The sequence below is a fragment of the Oncorhynchus masou genome, chromosome 27 (genome assembly GCF_036934945.1).
Source record: "Oncorhynchus masou masou isolate Uvic2021 chromosome 27, UVic_Omas_1.1, whole genome shotgun sequence".
Taxonomy (NCBI): Eukaryota; Metazoa; Chordata; class Actinopteri; order Salmoniformes; family Salmonidae; genus Oncorhynchus; species Oncorhynchus masou.
Genome location: NC_088238.1, coordinates 14,700,868 through 14,718,030, shown reverse-complemented (window position 1 = coordinate 14,718,030; position 17,163 = coordinate 14,700,868). Strand labels below are relative to the sequence as shown.

The 17,163-nt window shown below is 42.3% G+C and overlaps 2 protein-coding genes across 2 annotated transcripts; one reads left to right on the top strand and one right to left on the bottom strand.

The window, feature by feature from the left end:
- The first annotated feature begins 796 nt into the window (after nt 1-796).
- Nucleotides 797-10,729, top strand: LOC135515641 (KRR1 small subunit processome component homolog). The gene is given in 11 exon segments (XM_064939288.1): nt 797-901; nt 1,201-1,376; nt 3,659-3,793; nt 3,951-4,076; nt 4,781-4,805; nt 4,808-4,863; nt 5,906-5,962; nt 7,210-7,380; nt 8,812-8,889; nt 9,079-9,175; nt 9,744-10,729. Coding segments are annotated over 11 exon segments (1,311 nt in total). The 5' UTR covers nt 797-825; the 3' UTR covers nt 10,058-10,729.
- A 427-nt stretch (nt 10,730-11,156) lies between these two features.
- Nucleotides 11,157-16,211, bottom strand: glipr1a (GLI pathogenesis-related 1a). The gene is made up of 6 exons (XM_064939289.1): nt 15,920-16,211; nt 14,925-15,179; nt 14,672-14,790; nt 11,791-11,885; nt 11,568-11,594; nt 11,157-11,458 (listed from the first exon to the last, which is right to left on the bottom strand). Exons 1-6 carry the CDS (start codon nt 16,109-16,111, stop codon nt 11,304-11,306), a joined length of 843 nt encoding a protein of 280 aa, XP_064795361.1. The 5' UTR covers nt 16,112-16,211; the 3' UTR covers nt 11,157-11,303.
- Between the last annotated feature and the right edge of the window lie 952 nt (nt 16,212-17,163).

The window sequence follows — 17,163 nt, the reverse complement described above, 5'->3', positions numbered from 1 at the left end:
AAACAGGGACCCTCTGCACACATCAACAACAGTTACCCATCACTCCACAAAAGCCGCGGCCCTTGCAGAGCAAGGGGAACCACTACTTCAAGGTCTCGGGGCAAGTGACGTCACGATTGAAACGATATTAAGCGCGCACCACCGCTGACTAGCTAGCCGTTTCACATCCGTTACACAAAACTGTATTTAATAATGGAGCATTTTCTATACTTTTTTTTCAATGCAACCAGCTATCGGAGTTCTGAAGACACCAGTGACTTCCGAAATGAGAACGAAGAAGGTATCGCCAGGTTGGTCGAAAATCTGCTGAATATGGCTAAACAGCAGCTAATTAGCCAACGAAGCGAAGTTACCACCTGAACATGAAATACACTGTCATAAATGATTTATATAATATAGTGATAGGGGTGTTATTATAAATTGTTTTTAATTTAACTCTGCAAGTCAGCTAAGAACAAGTTATTATTTTAAACGACGGCCTAGGAACAGTGGGTTAACTGCCCTGTACAGGGGCAGAACGACAGATGTTTACCTTGTCAGCTCGGGGATTCGATCTTTCGGTTACTGACCCAACGCTCTAGGCTACCTGCTGCTCCAATAATGTAGTGATAGGAACGACAAATCAATATGAAGGATAGATAAATAATAGCAAATATTGTAAGGATCGAAAAGGTTGTTGTGGCACAATTTTGCAAAGACTCTTACACATTGGGATATAGTTTCAAGAACGCTCTTAGCACGTAATGCAACGCAGCAATTTTGAATGCAACCCTCATCTCAGTTCCAAACTACGCAGTTCCGGTCTGTATTTCCGGCATAACAAAAATGGCGTCCTCCACAAACGAAGGAAGCGTGAATGAAACGCTGTCGGGGAAGAAGTCGAAAAAGAATACAAACCAAGGTATTACAACGGTATTGTCTAGTATCAGAAACAAATGTATTATTTCTTAATAATAGTCCACGTTTCTGGATACATGTATCTGAATAGAAGCCTGATTTCCCTTGATTTGTGTAGCTCGCGCCCGGCCTCATGCTTATTTATGGTGCTAGTATGAGCACTGCTTGAAGACTGCTACCAATTTGTTCTCAGTGAAAGAACGTTTGTTCTATGGGAAAACGTGCATGCAATGTACCTACCTAGTTATGAAGCTAACTATAACGTTAGGTGTTATATCCTAGCTTCTAATCTTGTATTTTCAGTGGATGAATCTCAACTCTTCACTGTTCCCGATGGATGGAAGGAGCCAGCATTCACAAAAGATGACAACCCCAAAGGTCTACTGGAGGAGAGCAGTTTCGCCACTCTCTTTCCGAAGTATAGAGAGGCATACCTGAAAGAATGCTGGCCACTGGTGCAAAAAGCATTAGGCGATTCAGTAAGTTATGCCAATTAAAAGGGAAATATGCAGTTGAAATAATAACAAAGCGTCCATTCTGATACGGGTTTGGTTAAAAGCTGAGGGACGTTGCTGGAGAAATGTAGCCACTCAAATTCATAGACAGAGTTATGAATGCAAGGATTTAACCATCCATGAGATCAAGTTATAGCTTTAACAATGTCTCGAGGCTATAGTGTCTATAAAAACGTATTTTGGGCTCTGATGGGCAGTTGAACTAAGCCCACAAGGCAGTTATTCCAGAGTCAACGGTCATATAATTAAAATGTTTAAAAAATGATGTAGGAATAGTAGAAAATTAGCAGAATGTCAGACAAATTTCAGCACTTATTATTTCTGCATTTCCTGCACTTAATTGCAGTGGTGGAAAAAGTACCCAATTTTTATACATGAGTAAACGTATCACCCAGTAAAATACTACTTGAGTAAAAGTCTAAAAATATTGGTTTGGTTGGTTTTAAATATACTTAAGTATCAAAAGTAAATGTAATTGATATAATGTACTTAATTATCAAAAATAAAAGTATAAATCATTTCAAATTCCTTATATTAAGCAAACCAGATGGCACCATTTTCTTGTAAAAAAATGAATGGATAAACAGGGGCATACTCCAACACTCAGACATAATTTACAAACAAAGCATTTGTGTTTAGTGAGTCCTCAAGATCCGAGGCAGTGGATGACCAGGGATGTTCTCTTGAAAAGTGCGTGAATTGGACAATTTTTCTGTCCTGCTAAGCATTTAAAATGTAACGAGTACTTTTAGGTGTCAGGGATAATGTATGGCGTAAAAAGTACAGTATTTTGTTTAGGAATGTGGTAAAGTAAATGTTGTCAAAAATAAAATAAAAATAGCAAAGGACAAATACCAAAAAACTACTTAACTAGTACTTGAAAGTATGTTTTACTTAAGAAGTACTTTAAATCATTTTTACTTAGGTACTTTACACCACTGCTCAATTGAGAATTTCCACACTGCCACATAGGGCTGCACGATATGGGCAAATAATCTAGGATGTATTTTTAACCAAAAGTTGCAATTGCAATGTGACTTGTGAATTAGAGCAAAACTGTTGGAATCATGGAAATATAATGACTATTCTAATTCTATAGTTAGATTATAATAGTGGGCACTTTGAATACAGTGTTTGAGATGACAACATATGAAAATGCCCGGGAGGAGTTATTGTGATCGGTTAGGAACTAAATTGTTAGTAAGTGTTTTCTAGGGGACCCTATAAGCTTTGGCTACATGTCATGTGTTCTCTTAGCTACTTGATGTAGCTAACATATTCTTGCTTTGCATATTCCTCTTTGATTTAGAAGATACTGTTGCACAAACAACATGCTGATTTAGGTCTACACCATCACTAGTATTATCAGGCTGTATTAGGTAGCTACATTTGCTCATACTCCGTATCTTTATTAGCTAGCTATTTGCATTAGTGGCTAACAATTACTGTCTCAAGATTTAGAGCAACTTGCTAAGAAAAGACAGACAAGCTGTTTGCTGATGTAAGAAACACAAACTAATAGTGTCATTATAGAACGCTAGTGGATTATTATTAAGAAGCAAAGTGAAAAGCATTGTTGTCATCAACATTGCTGCATTGACCATGCAGACTGAAGGCAAATGTCTCGTGGTTGAGGAACATCAAATGCGCTCTTTGAGTGACTGAAATCTGACTCATTAATCTGTCTGTGGTGTCACTGTCTGGACCAGCCCCTATGCTATTGTTTTTGTTTTGTGGATGTAACAGAGGAGAGGCGTGTCGAGCGGTGGTAAGAAATGGCAGTACGTATTCTGCTGTTCTATAGCGTGTGCAACACAGGAGGTTGGTGGCACCTTCATTGGGGAGAATGGGCTTGTGGTAATGGTTGGATTGGAATAGTATCAAACACATGGTTTCCATGTGTGATGCCATTCCATTCACTCTGTTCCAGCCATTATGAGCTGTCCTCCCATCAGCAGCCTCCACTGGACTGTGCAATGATGTCTCAGGGGGACAATTTTGTTTGCAGTAACTTCTTTGTTGTAAGATCACAATGTGACGAGGTCGTTTCACCATTAAGGGTTCCAGCTTTAAGAATAATGTTACATGTTGACAAGAGTTGATCATTCTTATCAGCCCGTGTATAGGTGTCTGTTAACATGCAGATATGTAGCCATGTGAGGATGAATGATCCTCTCCTAGATTTAGGCACACAGCCTTTAAATTGTCCAAAACATTGATGTTCTGCTTTTCTTCCTCATCAACAGCACATCAAGGCCACCCTGGATTTGATCGAGGGCAGCATCACGGTTTGCACCACCAAAAAGACCTTTGACCCATATGCCGTTGTGAGGGCACGGGACCTCATCAAGCTGTTGGCCAGAAGTGTGCCTTTTGAGCAGGTAGGCATGCTCTCTTGTTCATCAATTCATAGTTCAACTTCCAACAATGAGCCTGATAATGTGGAAGAATAGTCGAAACTCTATACTTACCCCAAAGAAAGAAACCAGCACAAGCATCTTCATTTGGTTGATGTTTTCTTCTGTCTTCCACCATTAGGCTGTGCGTATTTTGGAGGATGACATGGCGTGTGACATCATCAAAATTGGCACGCTGGTCAGAACCAGAGAACGGTTTGTGAAGAGGAGGCAGAGACTCATCGGGCCTAAAGGATCTACACTCAAGGTGCGTCTTGTTCAACCATGCAGCCAGGGAGAGCGTTCAATGGGATACATAGTAGTTTTGTGTTTAGATGTTAGCATCACCAGGTGGCAGCATAGTGTTATTAACACCTCCCAACGTTTCAGAATCAGTCAGCTCATCAAATCAAAGTTTATTTGTCATATGCACATGGTGTATATATTTACTTGCAAGCTCTCCTCTCAACAGTGCTACAACAACAAAACTATTGAATTCAAATAAGTAGAAGAAAAAATTAGGACAGTATATAGCTGGAGAAAATTTGCAAAAGAGATATAAAAGTAAAAGCACCTATTCAAAGTAAGTATATTTACTCTTGTAGGGGATATGGAGAGGGAAATTATTCGGTGCAGTAAGAGGCACTGTGCAGTAAGAGGCACTGTGCAGTAAGAGGCACTGTGCAGTAAGAAGCGGTCGTATTGTCGGCGGCGGTCGTACAGTCGGTGTCGGTACTGTCAGCGGTCGTAGCGGCGGCGGTCGTAGCAGCAGTACTGTCAGCGGTCGTAGCAGTGGCGGCGGTACTGTTGGCGGTCGTTGCAGTGGCGGCGGTAAGCGGCGGTCGTAAGCGGCGGTACTGGTGGCAGTCGCGGCGGTCGTAGCAGCAGTACTGTCGGCGGATGGAGATTGCTCTCCATGGAACACATTCAACCTCCCTCTTACAGGCATTTATCTAACCTGTTTCCCCTCAGGCATTGGAGCTGCTCACCAATTGCTACGCATGGTGCAGGGGAACACTGTGTCAGCCCTGGGACCCTTCAACGGCCTCAAAGAGGTGAACTGATTTCCTCAATCAGGGCCATGTTCAGTAGGGTAAACCATAGGGAAAAATGCCCTTCAATTCGGCTTTCTCCAAAGAGGTGCACTGGAACCACTGCCTGTTGAATTCATCAGGTGCCCATTTCTGCTATGGCATAATTGATTGAATTGGCTTAGGCCCACACCTCCATAGGGAGATAAGGCCATTTTGTTAATGGTAATAAATCCCTTTCAGATGCATACTATCACTATTGCCTCGGAAGCTAAGCAGGGTTGTTCCTGGTCTGTCCCTGGGTGGAGACCAGATTCTGCTGGAAGTGGTGTTGAAAGGCCAGTAGGAGGCACTCTTTTCTCTAGTTTACATTTTTTTTATCCCAATGCCCCAGGGCAGTGATTGGGGACATTGCCCTGTGTAGGGTGCAGTCTTTTGGATTGGGACATAAAACGGGTGTCCTGGCTCTCTGTGGTCACTAAAGATCCCATGGCAGTTATCATAAGAGTAAGGGTGTTAACCCCGGTGTCCTGGCTAAATTCCCAATCTGGCCCTCATACCATCATGGCCACCCAATCATCCCCAGCCTCCAATTGACTAATTTCTCTCCCCTGTTACTATTCCGCAGGTTGTTTCTGTAAATGAGAATGTGGCCCAGCGTCGTCCGGGTTAGGGAGGGTTTCCTTTTCCCGTCGCGCTCTAGCAACTCCTTGTGGCGGGCCGGGCGCCTGCAAGCTGACTCCGGTCGCCAGCTGTACGGTGTTTCTTCTGACACATTGGTGCGGCTGGCTTCCGGGATTAAGCGAGCAGTGTGTCAAGAAGCAGTGCGGCTTGGCAGGGCCGTGTTTTGGAGGATGCATGGCTCTCGACCTTCGCCTCTCCCGAGTCCATAGGGGATTTGCAGCGATGGGACAAGACTAACTACCAATTGGATATCACAAAATTGGGGGGAGTATATTAAACTTCCCTGGAGTGAGCAACAGTTTTTATTTATTTTTTAATTTTATTTTTTTGGGGTGCTCTAAGTGACTCAATTATCTACTAAAATATTATTTTTCATATGTAGGTACGGAAAGTGGTGTTGGATACCATGAAGAACATCCACCCCATCTACAACATCAAGGTAATTGATACCTTTCTCCTCCACAACCAATTTGGGGGCGAAAGGTGGTCTATGTGGTACTTTGTCATGGTTTGTGGTAAACCTAAAGCAACCGACACAGTTCTATGTAAGAGGATGTGGGGTTTTTGTTGACGCCACAGAGGAGTCCTTTAGAATAGATGACTTGAACTTACCATGATCCCAAAAGGGAAGTTTGAAGTTCCTTGACAGCTGAGAACAACTTATTCTATCCGTCATAACTTATTTTCAAGTTTTTTATCGTGTTTGGGCAGTTGTGTACGAGAGCCAATCGGAATAAAGGAATTTGTAAACAATAACCAAAATCTTAGCAAAACTATTTTTTTTTTATATGGTAAGTGAGGAAGCAATACTTAAGCTATTTTAGGCGTTTCTAAGCAGTCAAAGAAATCAAACATGTGAGGTGTTGCTTCTTTAATGCTGTGGCTCAAGGGATTTAAAGGAGCAATCCTTTAAATCCCATGAGGGATGGGCTTTTGAGAAATTAAATTTCAAATTCATAGACGGCTATGGATGCAAGGACTGATCCAAGATATCAAAATTATAGTTTAAAGATTTTTGTTGAAGCTACACCGTGTTTGTTTACAATGACATTGTTTACAAACAATCTTATATTTTGGGTTCTGCTGAATTATACTCTTCACGAATCAATTGGTGTGTATGACCATAAGCAAGAGAACAAGGGCTATATACACTGCTCAAAAAAATAAAGGGAACACTTAAACAACACAATGTAACTCGAAGTCAATCACACTTCTGTGAAATCAAACTGTCCACTTAGGAAGCAACACTGATTGACAATAAATTTCACATGCTGTTGTGCAAATGGAATAGACAACAGGTGGAAATTATAGGCATTTAGCAAGACACCCCCAATAAAGGAGTGGTTCTGCAGGTGGGGACCACAGACCATTTCTCAGTTCCTATGCTTCCTGGCTGATGTTTTGGTCACTTTTGAATGCTGGCGGTGCTTTCACTCTAGTGGTAGCATGAGACGGAGTCTACAACCCACACAAGTGTCTCAGGTAGTGCAGCTCATCCAGGATGGCACATCAATGCGAGATGTGGCAAGAAGGTTTGCTGTGCCTGTCAGTGTAGTGTCCAGAGCATGGAGGTGTAGTCTGTGTAGTCTGACTTCAACCGCCCTCAGTTTCAATAATCCAAGTTAATTATTCCAACACGTTTCTCCCTTTTTCCTCTGGCGACTGTTCGATTGGGGTCGGCCGCAGACGCTCATGATCAAGCGCGAGCTGTCCAAGGACCCCGAGCTGCGGCTACAGAGCTGGGAGCGATTCCTACCCAACTTCCGACACAAGAACCTGACCAAGCGCAAGGAGCCTAAGAAAAAGACGACAAAGAAGGAGTACACACCTTTCCCCCCGCAGCAGCCTGAGAGCCAGGTTAGTGGGTCAGAACCGCCTCCCCCCGCAGCAGCCTGAGAGCCAGGTTAGTGGGTCAGAACCGCCTCCCCCCGCAGCAGCCTGAGAGCCAGGTTAGTGGGTCAGAACCACCTCCCCCTGCAGCAGCCTGAGAGCCTGGTTAGTGGGTCAGAACCGCCTCCCCTGAGCAGCAGCCTGAGAGCCTGGTTAGTGGGTCAGAACCGCCTCCCCCGCAGCAGCCTGAGAGCCTGGTTAGTGGGTCAGAACCGCCACCCCCGCAGCAGCCTGAGAGCCAGGTTATTGGGTCAGAACCGCATCCCCCGCAGCAGCCTGAGAGCCAGGTTAGTGGGTCAGAACCGCCTCCCCCAGCAGCAGCCTGAGAGCCAGGTTAGTGGGTCAGAACCGCCTCCCCCGCAGCAGCCTGAGAGCCAGGTTAGTGGGTCAGAACCGCCTCCCCTGCAGCAGCCTGAGAGCCTGGTTAGTGGGTCAGAACCGCCTCCCCCGCAGCAGCCTGAGAGCCAGGTTAGTGGGTCAGAACCACCACCCCCGCAGCAGCCTGAGAACCAGGTTAGTGGGTCAGAACCGCCACCCCCGCAGCAGCCTGAGAGCCAGGTTAGTGGGTCAGAACCGCCACCCCCGCAGCAGCCTGAGAGCCAGGTTAGTGGGTCAGAACCGCCTCCCCCTGCAGCAGCCTGAGAGCCAGGTTAGTGGGTCAGAACCGCCACCCCCGCAGCAGCCTGAGAGCCAGGTTAGTGGGTCAGAACCACCACCCGCAGCAGCCTGAGAGCCAGGTTAGTGGGTCAGAACCACCATGCAGGCATGATGTATTTATTTGTATCGGTTCCTGTGTCATAAAACATGCCAGCCCAGTATACTAATCTTCATGTAGATGGCACGTCAAAGTGCAAGCACAGTACAATAAAAAATAAATATTTTTAAAGTTCAGTTTCAAGATAACACAGGACATTGACAAGTCCTCTTCCAAATACAGTAACAGGGGTGTGTAATAACTTTGGCTCCAGGCCCACATTGGGATTTCAAAATTCAGCGGGGGGCACAGATTTTTTTCAAACTGATATGTAAGGCAAAAGCAATTTGCGAGCTGGAAAAAGGGCACTTAAAAAATATATATATGAGTCCATTATTTCTACGTAATTTTTATTTAGTTTTAGAAGTTCAAGAGTGGCCTGGAAATTATTACTCCAGGTCACTCTTGAACGTCTTATGAATATATTTTAAACTGCCTCTTTTCCGGCCCGCAAATTGCTTAAGTTCCCAATCTTCTTTTTTAATCATCCTTGTACTATAACATACAACAGCCATAGAGCCAAACATCAACAGATGACTTAGTCTATAACTACTTGATATAACCCATCCATCACTAAACCTATCACTAGGCTTGTTCATACCCATGTTCCTGGATTCACTGTGTTGTGTTTCCTGGTTGTCTAGATTGACAAGGAACTGGCAACGGGAGAGTTCTTCCTTCGAGAGAGTGTTAAGAAGAGGAAGAAGATGGAGGAGATAAAGGTAACCATGGATATTACTTGACACAGCTTTGTCCTTAGGTGTCGCAACCATCACTGGACTTGATAGCTATGCACCAGTTACTATTTGTATAGCATTGCATGAGAAACTAATGGCCTTCAAAAGACACACAACAGGATTTACTGTGCCAAATCCATTTGTCCTATGCCTGATTGTGTCTGTGTTTTCAAGGTGAAACAAGCCGAGGTGTTGTCTAAGAGGCAAGAGGAGCGAAACAGGGCCTTTATTCCTCCTAAGGAGAAACCTGTTATGAAGAAGACCAACAAAGGTACAGTGAATCATTTGAATAATTATGTTCTAAACTACCTTCTCTCCACCTGACCTTTGCACCCACTTCCTTCAAGCCATGCCAGACTGCTTCATGTCCCACACCAGTTAGGCAACCAGGCCCTTTCCTCCCACTCACAGTCCTTTTGAAACTCTCTTCCTGACAATCTTGGGGCTTTTTAAAGCAGGCCTTAAAGACTCATCTTCATCAGCTGGCCTACCCTTCCTCCTAGACTTTGGTTGTTGCTTTCATGATATGGATAATGTGGATGCTACTGTGATTATGGATAACCCTGAATGAATCGTGAATAATAATGAGTGAGAAAGTTGGGCACACAAATATTATACTCCATATGAATATAGAGGTGTTCAGAAACATTATATTCTCAATTATAATAAAATGATTTTATGGACTTTGAAATGATTCTTCTAGAATGAAAATCAATGTAACAAATGTTAATTCTTATCATTAACTGAGTGGTTAAATGAAGCATTGCCTGAGCACATTCTCCCACACAGCCACACCCAGCTGTTTAACGTTAGTTTTCTTTTACCATGTTTTTTTCTAGCTCCCTCAGAAGCCAAAATCAACATTGAGGCCATCAAGGCTAAGGTAAGGAAAGCCAAGACCAAGAAGCTAGGAGCCCCCTCTGTTAACCCTGTCCCACAGACCAAACCCGCCTTGACAAGAAGAAAAAGAACAAGGGCTAACCTTGGAAAAGCTTGGACAATGGACAATATTCACTATTGCTGCATTCAAAGGAGGTATGCAGATCACTGGCGTGAAGGACGTCAGGTTTGTCAGGACATGGGTATGTTTAAAGATGTATTTGGGATATTAATAGAATATCCCCAATTCCTCAGAGATGAATCTTCCTCATAGTTTTGATGAAATGAATATGGAATGCCTCTGTCCTCAGTAGAGGAGATGGTATACAGTAAAGGTGTCTCCCTATATGTGTTACCTAGTTAGCCTGTGACTGAGGCCCGTTCTTCAATATTGTTTACCAACTGTTTGTAAGCCGTGCACAGAATGTGATTCACCTGGTTTATCCCGACGCCACAGATTCCTCCTCTTGTCCTAATCCTCAGAACAACCTGTACTGCTTTCCACCAACACCTGTCCATGTTAATATTTACAGTAAGCACTCTCCTTTATGAACACTGCGAGTATAATGGCTTATGATGCAGTTAATGCATTGGAAGGCTAGTAATGTTTCATAATGATGCTGACTTAGTCTGTTAATGTATACTCATTAAAAAACATGCATACTATTAAAAGCTTTTTTTTTATAGTCCTTATTATAAATGATTAACAAGCTATTTACCTGCAGGCTTTGAGAAAAGGCACTGAAAGTTTTAGTTCATGATTAAATGAACATTGTTGTCGTGTGCTGCTACAGGCGTCAAGTGTTGCAGAAATGGGCCTAGAGGACTGCTGAACAGTGACATAGCATTGTGATGTTTAGGATAACTGTGTGTTGGGCTGCATTCTTTGTCATTTGGTGTTGCTACTTCTAAAGACTCAATAAAACAAGTATATGATAATCTCTTATTCTGTATTTGTAGAATTGATTTTCCTGTTAGGCCAAATGAGATGATTTTAGACACCGCTCTTCAACCTTCATAAGCTCTTGTGTTATGAGTTCTGCTGTCAGTGGTTGGTGAGCCTGGTCCCAGACTTGTTTGTGCTTTTGCCAACACCATTGCTCATTGTTAAGCAAACATGATTTTTGGTGAAGAAACAGTTCATTTTCAAAAATGTAACTTAACAGAAACACAGATTGTGAAATTTATGTGTGAGCTATTTGAGACCTATTTTTCCTGCTCTTATTTTAGGCATTGTTTACTTTAGAGGGCTTGCCGTATAGTTTGTATTAAAGACTGCTGCAAACTCCTTGAGGTCAGTAAATGAACGTTTGGTTACATTTTGGGGTAAACTTTCCCTTTAACACATTAATGGAAGCAGCAAAAGCAGCATATACATTTTAGTAGTAGTTCACTTTATTGTACCACAATGGGAGTTTGGTTTGAGGCTCTGCGGGAATTTTAAAAAGACAGGACCACATTGAGAAAGCCATGACAACAATGAGAACGTCAGTGCAGGTCAATCAGTCTAAACCTCTCAGCTATTCGTAAAAGAATATGCTTGGGTACAGTCTGTGTACTCCAAATGCGGCGACAAAGGTGAGGAGAAGGGCCAGGGGTCGGATGGCCAATATGGCCATGCAGCAGGGGCCACAGGTGGCCAGGGTGGGGTCCCAGTCGGGGGTCCATCTGTAACCTGTACACAGGTGAGAAAAGTAAAGGCTAATGTTGGTCACAAAGAACACATTCTGCCATTGTGGTTTAGGAAGTTAATTTAATTTAAGGGTTGCGTATCCAAAACATACTTTTCTGTTCATCTCGTTTTGCATTGTCTGTAAAGAGAGAAGAGAAGGCAGCTTTATTATGTCACGAATGGAAAATGGTATTGGGTGTTGTACATGCTACATGTTCAAGGGAAAGAGTATTGGGGGTGTTGTGAAGGAATATGTTGAAGATTCAGACCATCACAGGGTTGTCCTGTATCTTGTTATTTTATTGGGTGTGGGAAATGGTAGCTGACAGACTCACGGCAGAGCTTGGCCTGGCATTGATTGTTTGCACCCTCACAAGAGCTGCATTCTTCCAACCCGTTCTGGTATGGTAACATCCCAACCACGTTTCCCCTGGAGAAAGCAATGCACATCCTTTTAATTTATCTAAAATATTTCCATATTTCTAAAATCAGAGCATCTTAGACTTTTTTTTGCCGAAGGGAAAGTACAATGTGTGCAAGGTTGCATAATTCCAATAACCTTTAAAAAATTCCCCAAGTGTTCCAGAAATGATTCATTTTGCATCTTATGATGCACAACGCATCATACCGGCTGCATTTCTGTATTTTGAAAGTTATATACAGTTGATGTCATGTTTACATACACTTAGGTTGGAGTCATTAAAACTTGTTTTTCAACCACTCCACAAATTTCTTGTTAACAAACTATAGTTTTGGTAAGTCGGCTAGCACATCTATTATGTGCATGACACAAGTGATTTTTCCAAAAATTGTTTACAGACAGATTATTTCACTTATAATTCACTGTATCACAATTCCAGTGGGTCAGATGTTTACATACACTAAGTTGACTGTACCTTTAAACAGCTTGGAAAATTCCATAAAATGATGTCATGGCTTTAGAAGCTTCTGATAGGCTAATTGACATCATTTGAGTCAATTGTAGGCGTACCTGTGGATGTATTTCAAGGCCTACCTTCAAACTCAGTGCCTTGTTGCTTGACATCATGGGAAAATCAAAAGAAATCAAGTCCTATGTCGACATAACCTGAATGGCCGCTCAGCAAGGAAGAAGCCACTGCTCCAAAACCGCCATGAAAATGCCAGACTATGGTTTGCAACTGCACATGGGGACAAAGATTTAATGCGCATATAGATACTTTTGTACCTATTCACCCCAGCATCTTCACAAGGTCCTTTGTTTTTGTTCTAGGATTGATTTGCACTTTTCACACCAAAGTATGCTCATCTCTAGGAGAACGCACCCCTTCCTGAGCGGTATGACGGCTGTGTGGTCCCATGGTGTTTATACTTGCGTAATATTGTTTGTACAGATGAACATGGTACCTTCAGGCATTTGGAAATTTCTCCCAAGGATTAACCAGACTTGTGGAGGTCTACAATTTTTTTTCTGGGGTCTTGGCTGATTTATTTTGATTTTCCCATTAAAACAAGTCCTATGTCGACATCAGCAAGGAAGAAGCCACTGCTCCAAAACCGCCATGAAAATGCCAGACTATGGTTTGCAACTGCACATGGGGACAAAGATTGTACTTTTTGGAGAAATGTCCTCTGGTCTGATGAAACAAAAATAGAACTGTTTGGCCATAATGACCATCGTTATGTTTGGAGGAAAAAGGGGGAGGCTTGCAAGCCGAAGAACACCATCCCAACCATGAAGCACGGGGGTGGAAGCATCATGTTGTGGGGGTGCTTTGCTGCAGGAGGGATTGGTGCACTTCACAAAATAGATGGCACCATGAGGTAAGAAAATGATGTGAATATATTGAAGCAACATCTCAAGACATCAGACAGGAAGTTAAAGCTTGGTCGCAAATGGGTCTTCCAAATGGACAATGACCGCAAGCATACTTCCAAAGTTGTGGCAAAATGACTTAAGGATAACAATGTCAAGGTATTGGAGTGGCCATCACAAAGCCCTAACCTCATTCCCAGAGAAAATGTGTGGGCAGAATTGAAAAAGCGTGTGCGAGCAAGGAGGCCTACAAACCTGACTCAGTTACACCAGCTCTGTCAGGAGGAATGGGCCAAAATTCACCCAACTTATTGTGGGAAGCTTGTGGAAGGCTATCCGAAACGTTTGACCCAAGTGAATCAATTTAAAGGCAATGCTACCAAATACTAATTGAGTGTATGTAAACTTTTGACCCACCGGGAATGTGATGAAATAAATAAAAGCTGAAATAAATCACTCTCTACTATTATTCTGACATTTCAAATTCTTAAAATAAATTGGTAATCCTAACTGACCTAAAACAGGGAATTTTTACTAGGATTAAAAGTCAGGAATTGTGAAAAACTAGATTTAAATGTATTTGGCTAAGGTGTATGTAAACCTCTGACTGTATCTTGAAATTGCTGACATGTAACACTTTTTGGGACTATATATACAATACCAAAATAGTTTTGGGGTGGAATTTTCCTTTCAGTGTACATGAATTGTTAGATATTACTGCACTGTTGGAGCTAGGAACACATGCATTTCTTTACACCTGCAATAACATCTTCTAAATATGTGTATGTGACCAATACAATTTGATTTCATTTGGTATATCTGTGTATTCAGCCTGCCTTACGCTTTGTGAATGTAATGTGTATTCAGTCTGCCTTAGGCTTCGTTGCCTTACGCTTTGTGAATGTAATGTGTATTCAGTCTGCCTTATGCTTGGTGAATGTAATGTGTATTCAGTCTGCCTTAGGCTTCGTTGCCTTACGCTTTGTGAATGTAATGTGTATTCAGTTTGCTTTACGCTTTGTGAATGTAATGTGTATTCAGTCTGCCTTACGCTTTGTGAATGTAATATGTGTATTCAATCTGCCTTAGGCTTTGTGAATGTAATGTGTTTTCAGTCTGCCTTAGGCTTCGTGAATGTAATATGTGTATTCAATCTGCCTTACGCTTTGTGAATGTAATGTGTATTCAGTCTGCCTTAGGCTTTGTGAATGTAATGTGTATTCAGTCTGCCTTACGCTTTGTGAATGTAATGTGTATTCAGTCTGCCGTACGCTTCGTGAATGTAATATGTGTATTCAATCTGCCTTACGCTTTGTGAATGTAATGTGTATTCAGTCTGCCTTAGGCTTTGTGAATGTAATATGTGCATTCAGTCTGACTTACGCTTTGTGAATGTAATATATGCATTCAGTCTGACTTACGCTTCTGCATAGTTACAAACAAATATGGCTCCCTCTTTATCAGAAAACAAAGTCCTGTCGACGCCATTTGGGCATATTTGGATGGCGCAACCAACCTTGTAGCTCGTCGCCCAAACAACCTGGGAATGCAAGCATACAGTCGGCAAAGATGATGAAATATTGAGTTTCCCTTTTATACCAATGCTAAAACTGCATTTTGTCGTTTTGATGGTTTTTAGCAGTGATGCTGTTTTATTCAGTAGAGGACATGTACCTGTGTGTAGTGGCCACACATTTTTCCTGGTTTACACGCATTGCTATGGTATGAGTAATCCTTCACTTCTTTGACCCATAAATCCATGGCCCGCATGACGGAGAACGTGGAGGGCGGGTATCCTGCCCAGATGTTCTCTCCCACGGAGGAGAAGACAGGGTGGACCCGTCTGACCTCTTTCAGGTAGATGTTGTGCTGGAAATCACAGTGTCTTGCCCAGGCCCTTGCAGTGATGGCCAAGCCCTCATCCCACGTCTTAAAGAAAAAAAATACAACCAAATTAGTGAGTGTCTAAGAAATGACGGTATCTGTGACATGAAACTGATTACACGCCTCTATGGATCTGATTGGCTTGTCCTCCTTTCATTCTAACATAGTTTTACAGGCCTCTACAGTGCGACCATTTTACTTGCCTATGTGGCTACATATTTTGTCTTCGACCTGGAATTTTAATTTAGGTGCACCAGTGCGCCTCGAAAAATGTAGGATTCTAGCTTTATTACTTTACCTCAAATTTTTCATTGTGCTCCTACATTTCTTTGTGTGCGCCTACAGTTTTCAACTTAGGCGTTACACGTTCTTGTAAAAAAGGACAGTGTAGAGTAGAGCCCTGTCTTATTCAACTATAACTTACAAGGCAATGTTTATATGCATTGTTGTTGCTTTAGGAAGCTTAAGCACTATTCACGTATTGTATATTCGTAATTGTCACTTTTCCAACTGCAAAAACAATCCAATTCTGAATAATTTACATGGAACCAGTATTAGCTATATTATGGCATTACTGAGTTTTGACTTGAGAATAGTGTTGCATGCTCTAATTTTTTAAAACCTGTATTTGACTAGTCAAGTCAGTTGAGAACAAATTCTTATTTTCAATGACGGCCTTGGAACAGTGTGTTAACTGCCTGTTCAGGGGCAGAACGACAGATTTGTACCTTGTCAGTTCCGGATACTAGTCCAACGCTCTAACCACTCATTGGCTCACTGCTTACCATGTAGAGCATATTTCTGGCTGGTGGATTCACCGAGGATCGGTTGTCGTTGTGTATCCTCACACAGTCGTCGATGAACTTCTTATCGGTGATGCCAGGAAATGGGTTGTACTCTGAGGACTCGATATTAGGGACAGATGAGCCCAGGAAAATCACAGCCCACAGCAATCCCTGCAGCAGTAGCTGCCCCATGCTTCAGATACAGACGATTGAACCAGGACAGGACATAAACGTCTCACATCACATCTCCTTTCTCGGTAAAGCACCTTGTGTCACACAGGAACTGAGATGTCTGCATATTTTACTGCTGGATGGTGAGGAGGAAGGAAGTCAATGTGAAATGCTGTGAACTAGTGAGTCTATGTCGTGTAATAAACTGCCAAAAGATTGAGGTAACCTACTGGGCAGAAAATGGTTGAATACATTTTGTTTCCACGTCATTTCAACCGGAAAGAAATCCATGTGATGTCGTTGAATCAACCTGAAAACGGATAGGATTCGCAAGAAGTCAATATAAGCACATTTCATCTTTTTAACCTAAATCCAATGAAATTGTGACATTTGTTGATTTCGGTTTGAATTGACAGTTGACAACTCAAACAAATGTAAATCAAAACTAGACGTTGAATTGACGTCTGTGGACAGTGGGAAAGCCTTGGCGATGGTGGCATCCAACTCATAAAGGAGATTATGGTCATTTCATGTCATTGTTGAAAAGTGAGACAGAGAGGAAGATACAGGGAGAGACTTATCTAGAGCGATAGCTAGAGAGAGTTACGGTCTCTCTGGGATCCTGTAAGGCTAGGAAAAAGTGTGCTATTGTGCTTAGCTTAACTTCCCTTATTCATGTGTGTGAACGAGAGAATTCAGCAGTTCTGTTTGAATCTACTGGAGTGTGTGTGTCTTCAAGGCTGTGGTTTTCTGAACTTCTATTGAGTCAGTTCTGTGAACTTCTCATCACTCTTCAGGCAGACAGTAACTCTGGGTAGCTTTGTCACCGTATTTTACATGTCTGTCAATCAATGCAACAGATGAAGTATTTTTGTTTTTTAAAATAATTTTTGGAGGATTGAGTTACTTCTGAGAAGCTATATATTACATGTATCGGGCCCTACTCATAACTTAGAATAACTATATTTCTCCCAGAGGAACTTCATTGGTTGTCAGGTACATTGAAATCACACAACAGTTCATAACTTTAAAGTTGACAAGTTCTAGTTCAGCCACAGTGTACAGCAGCTTAA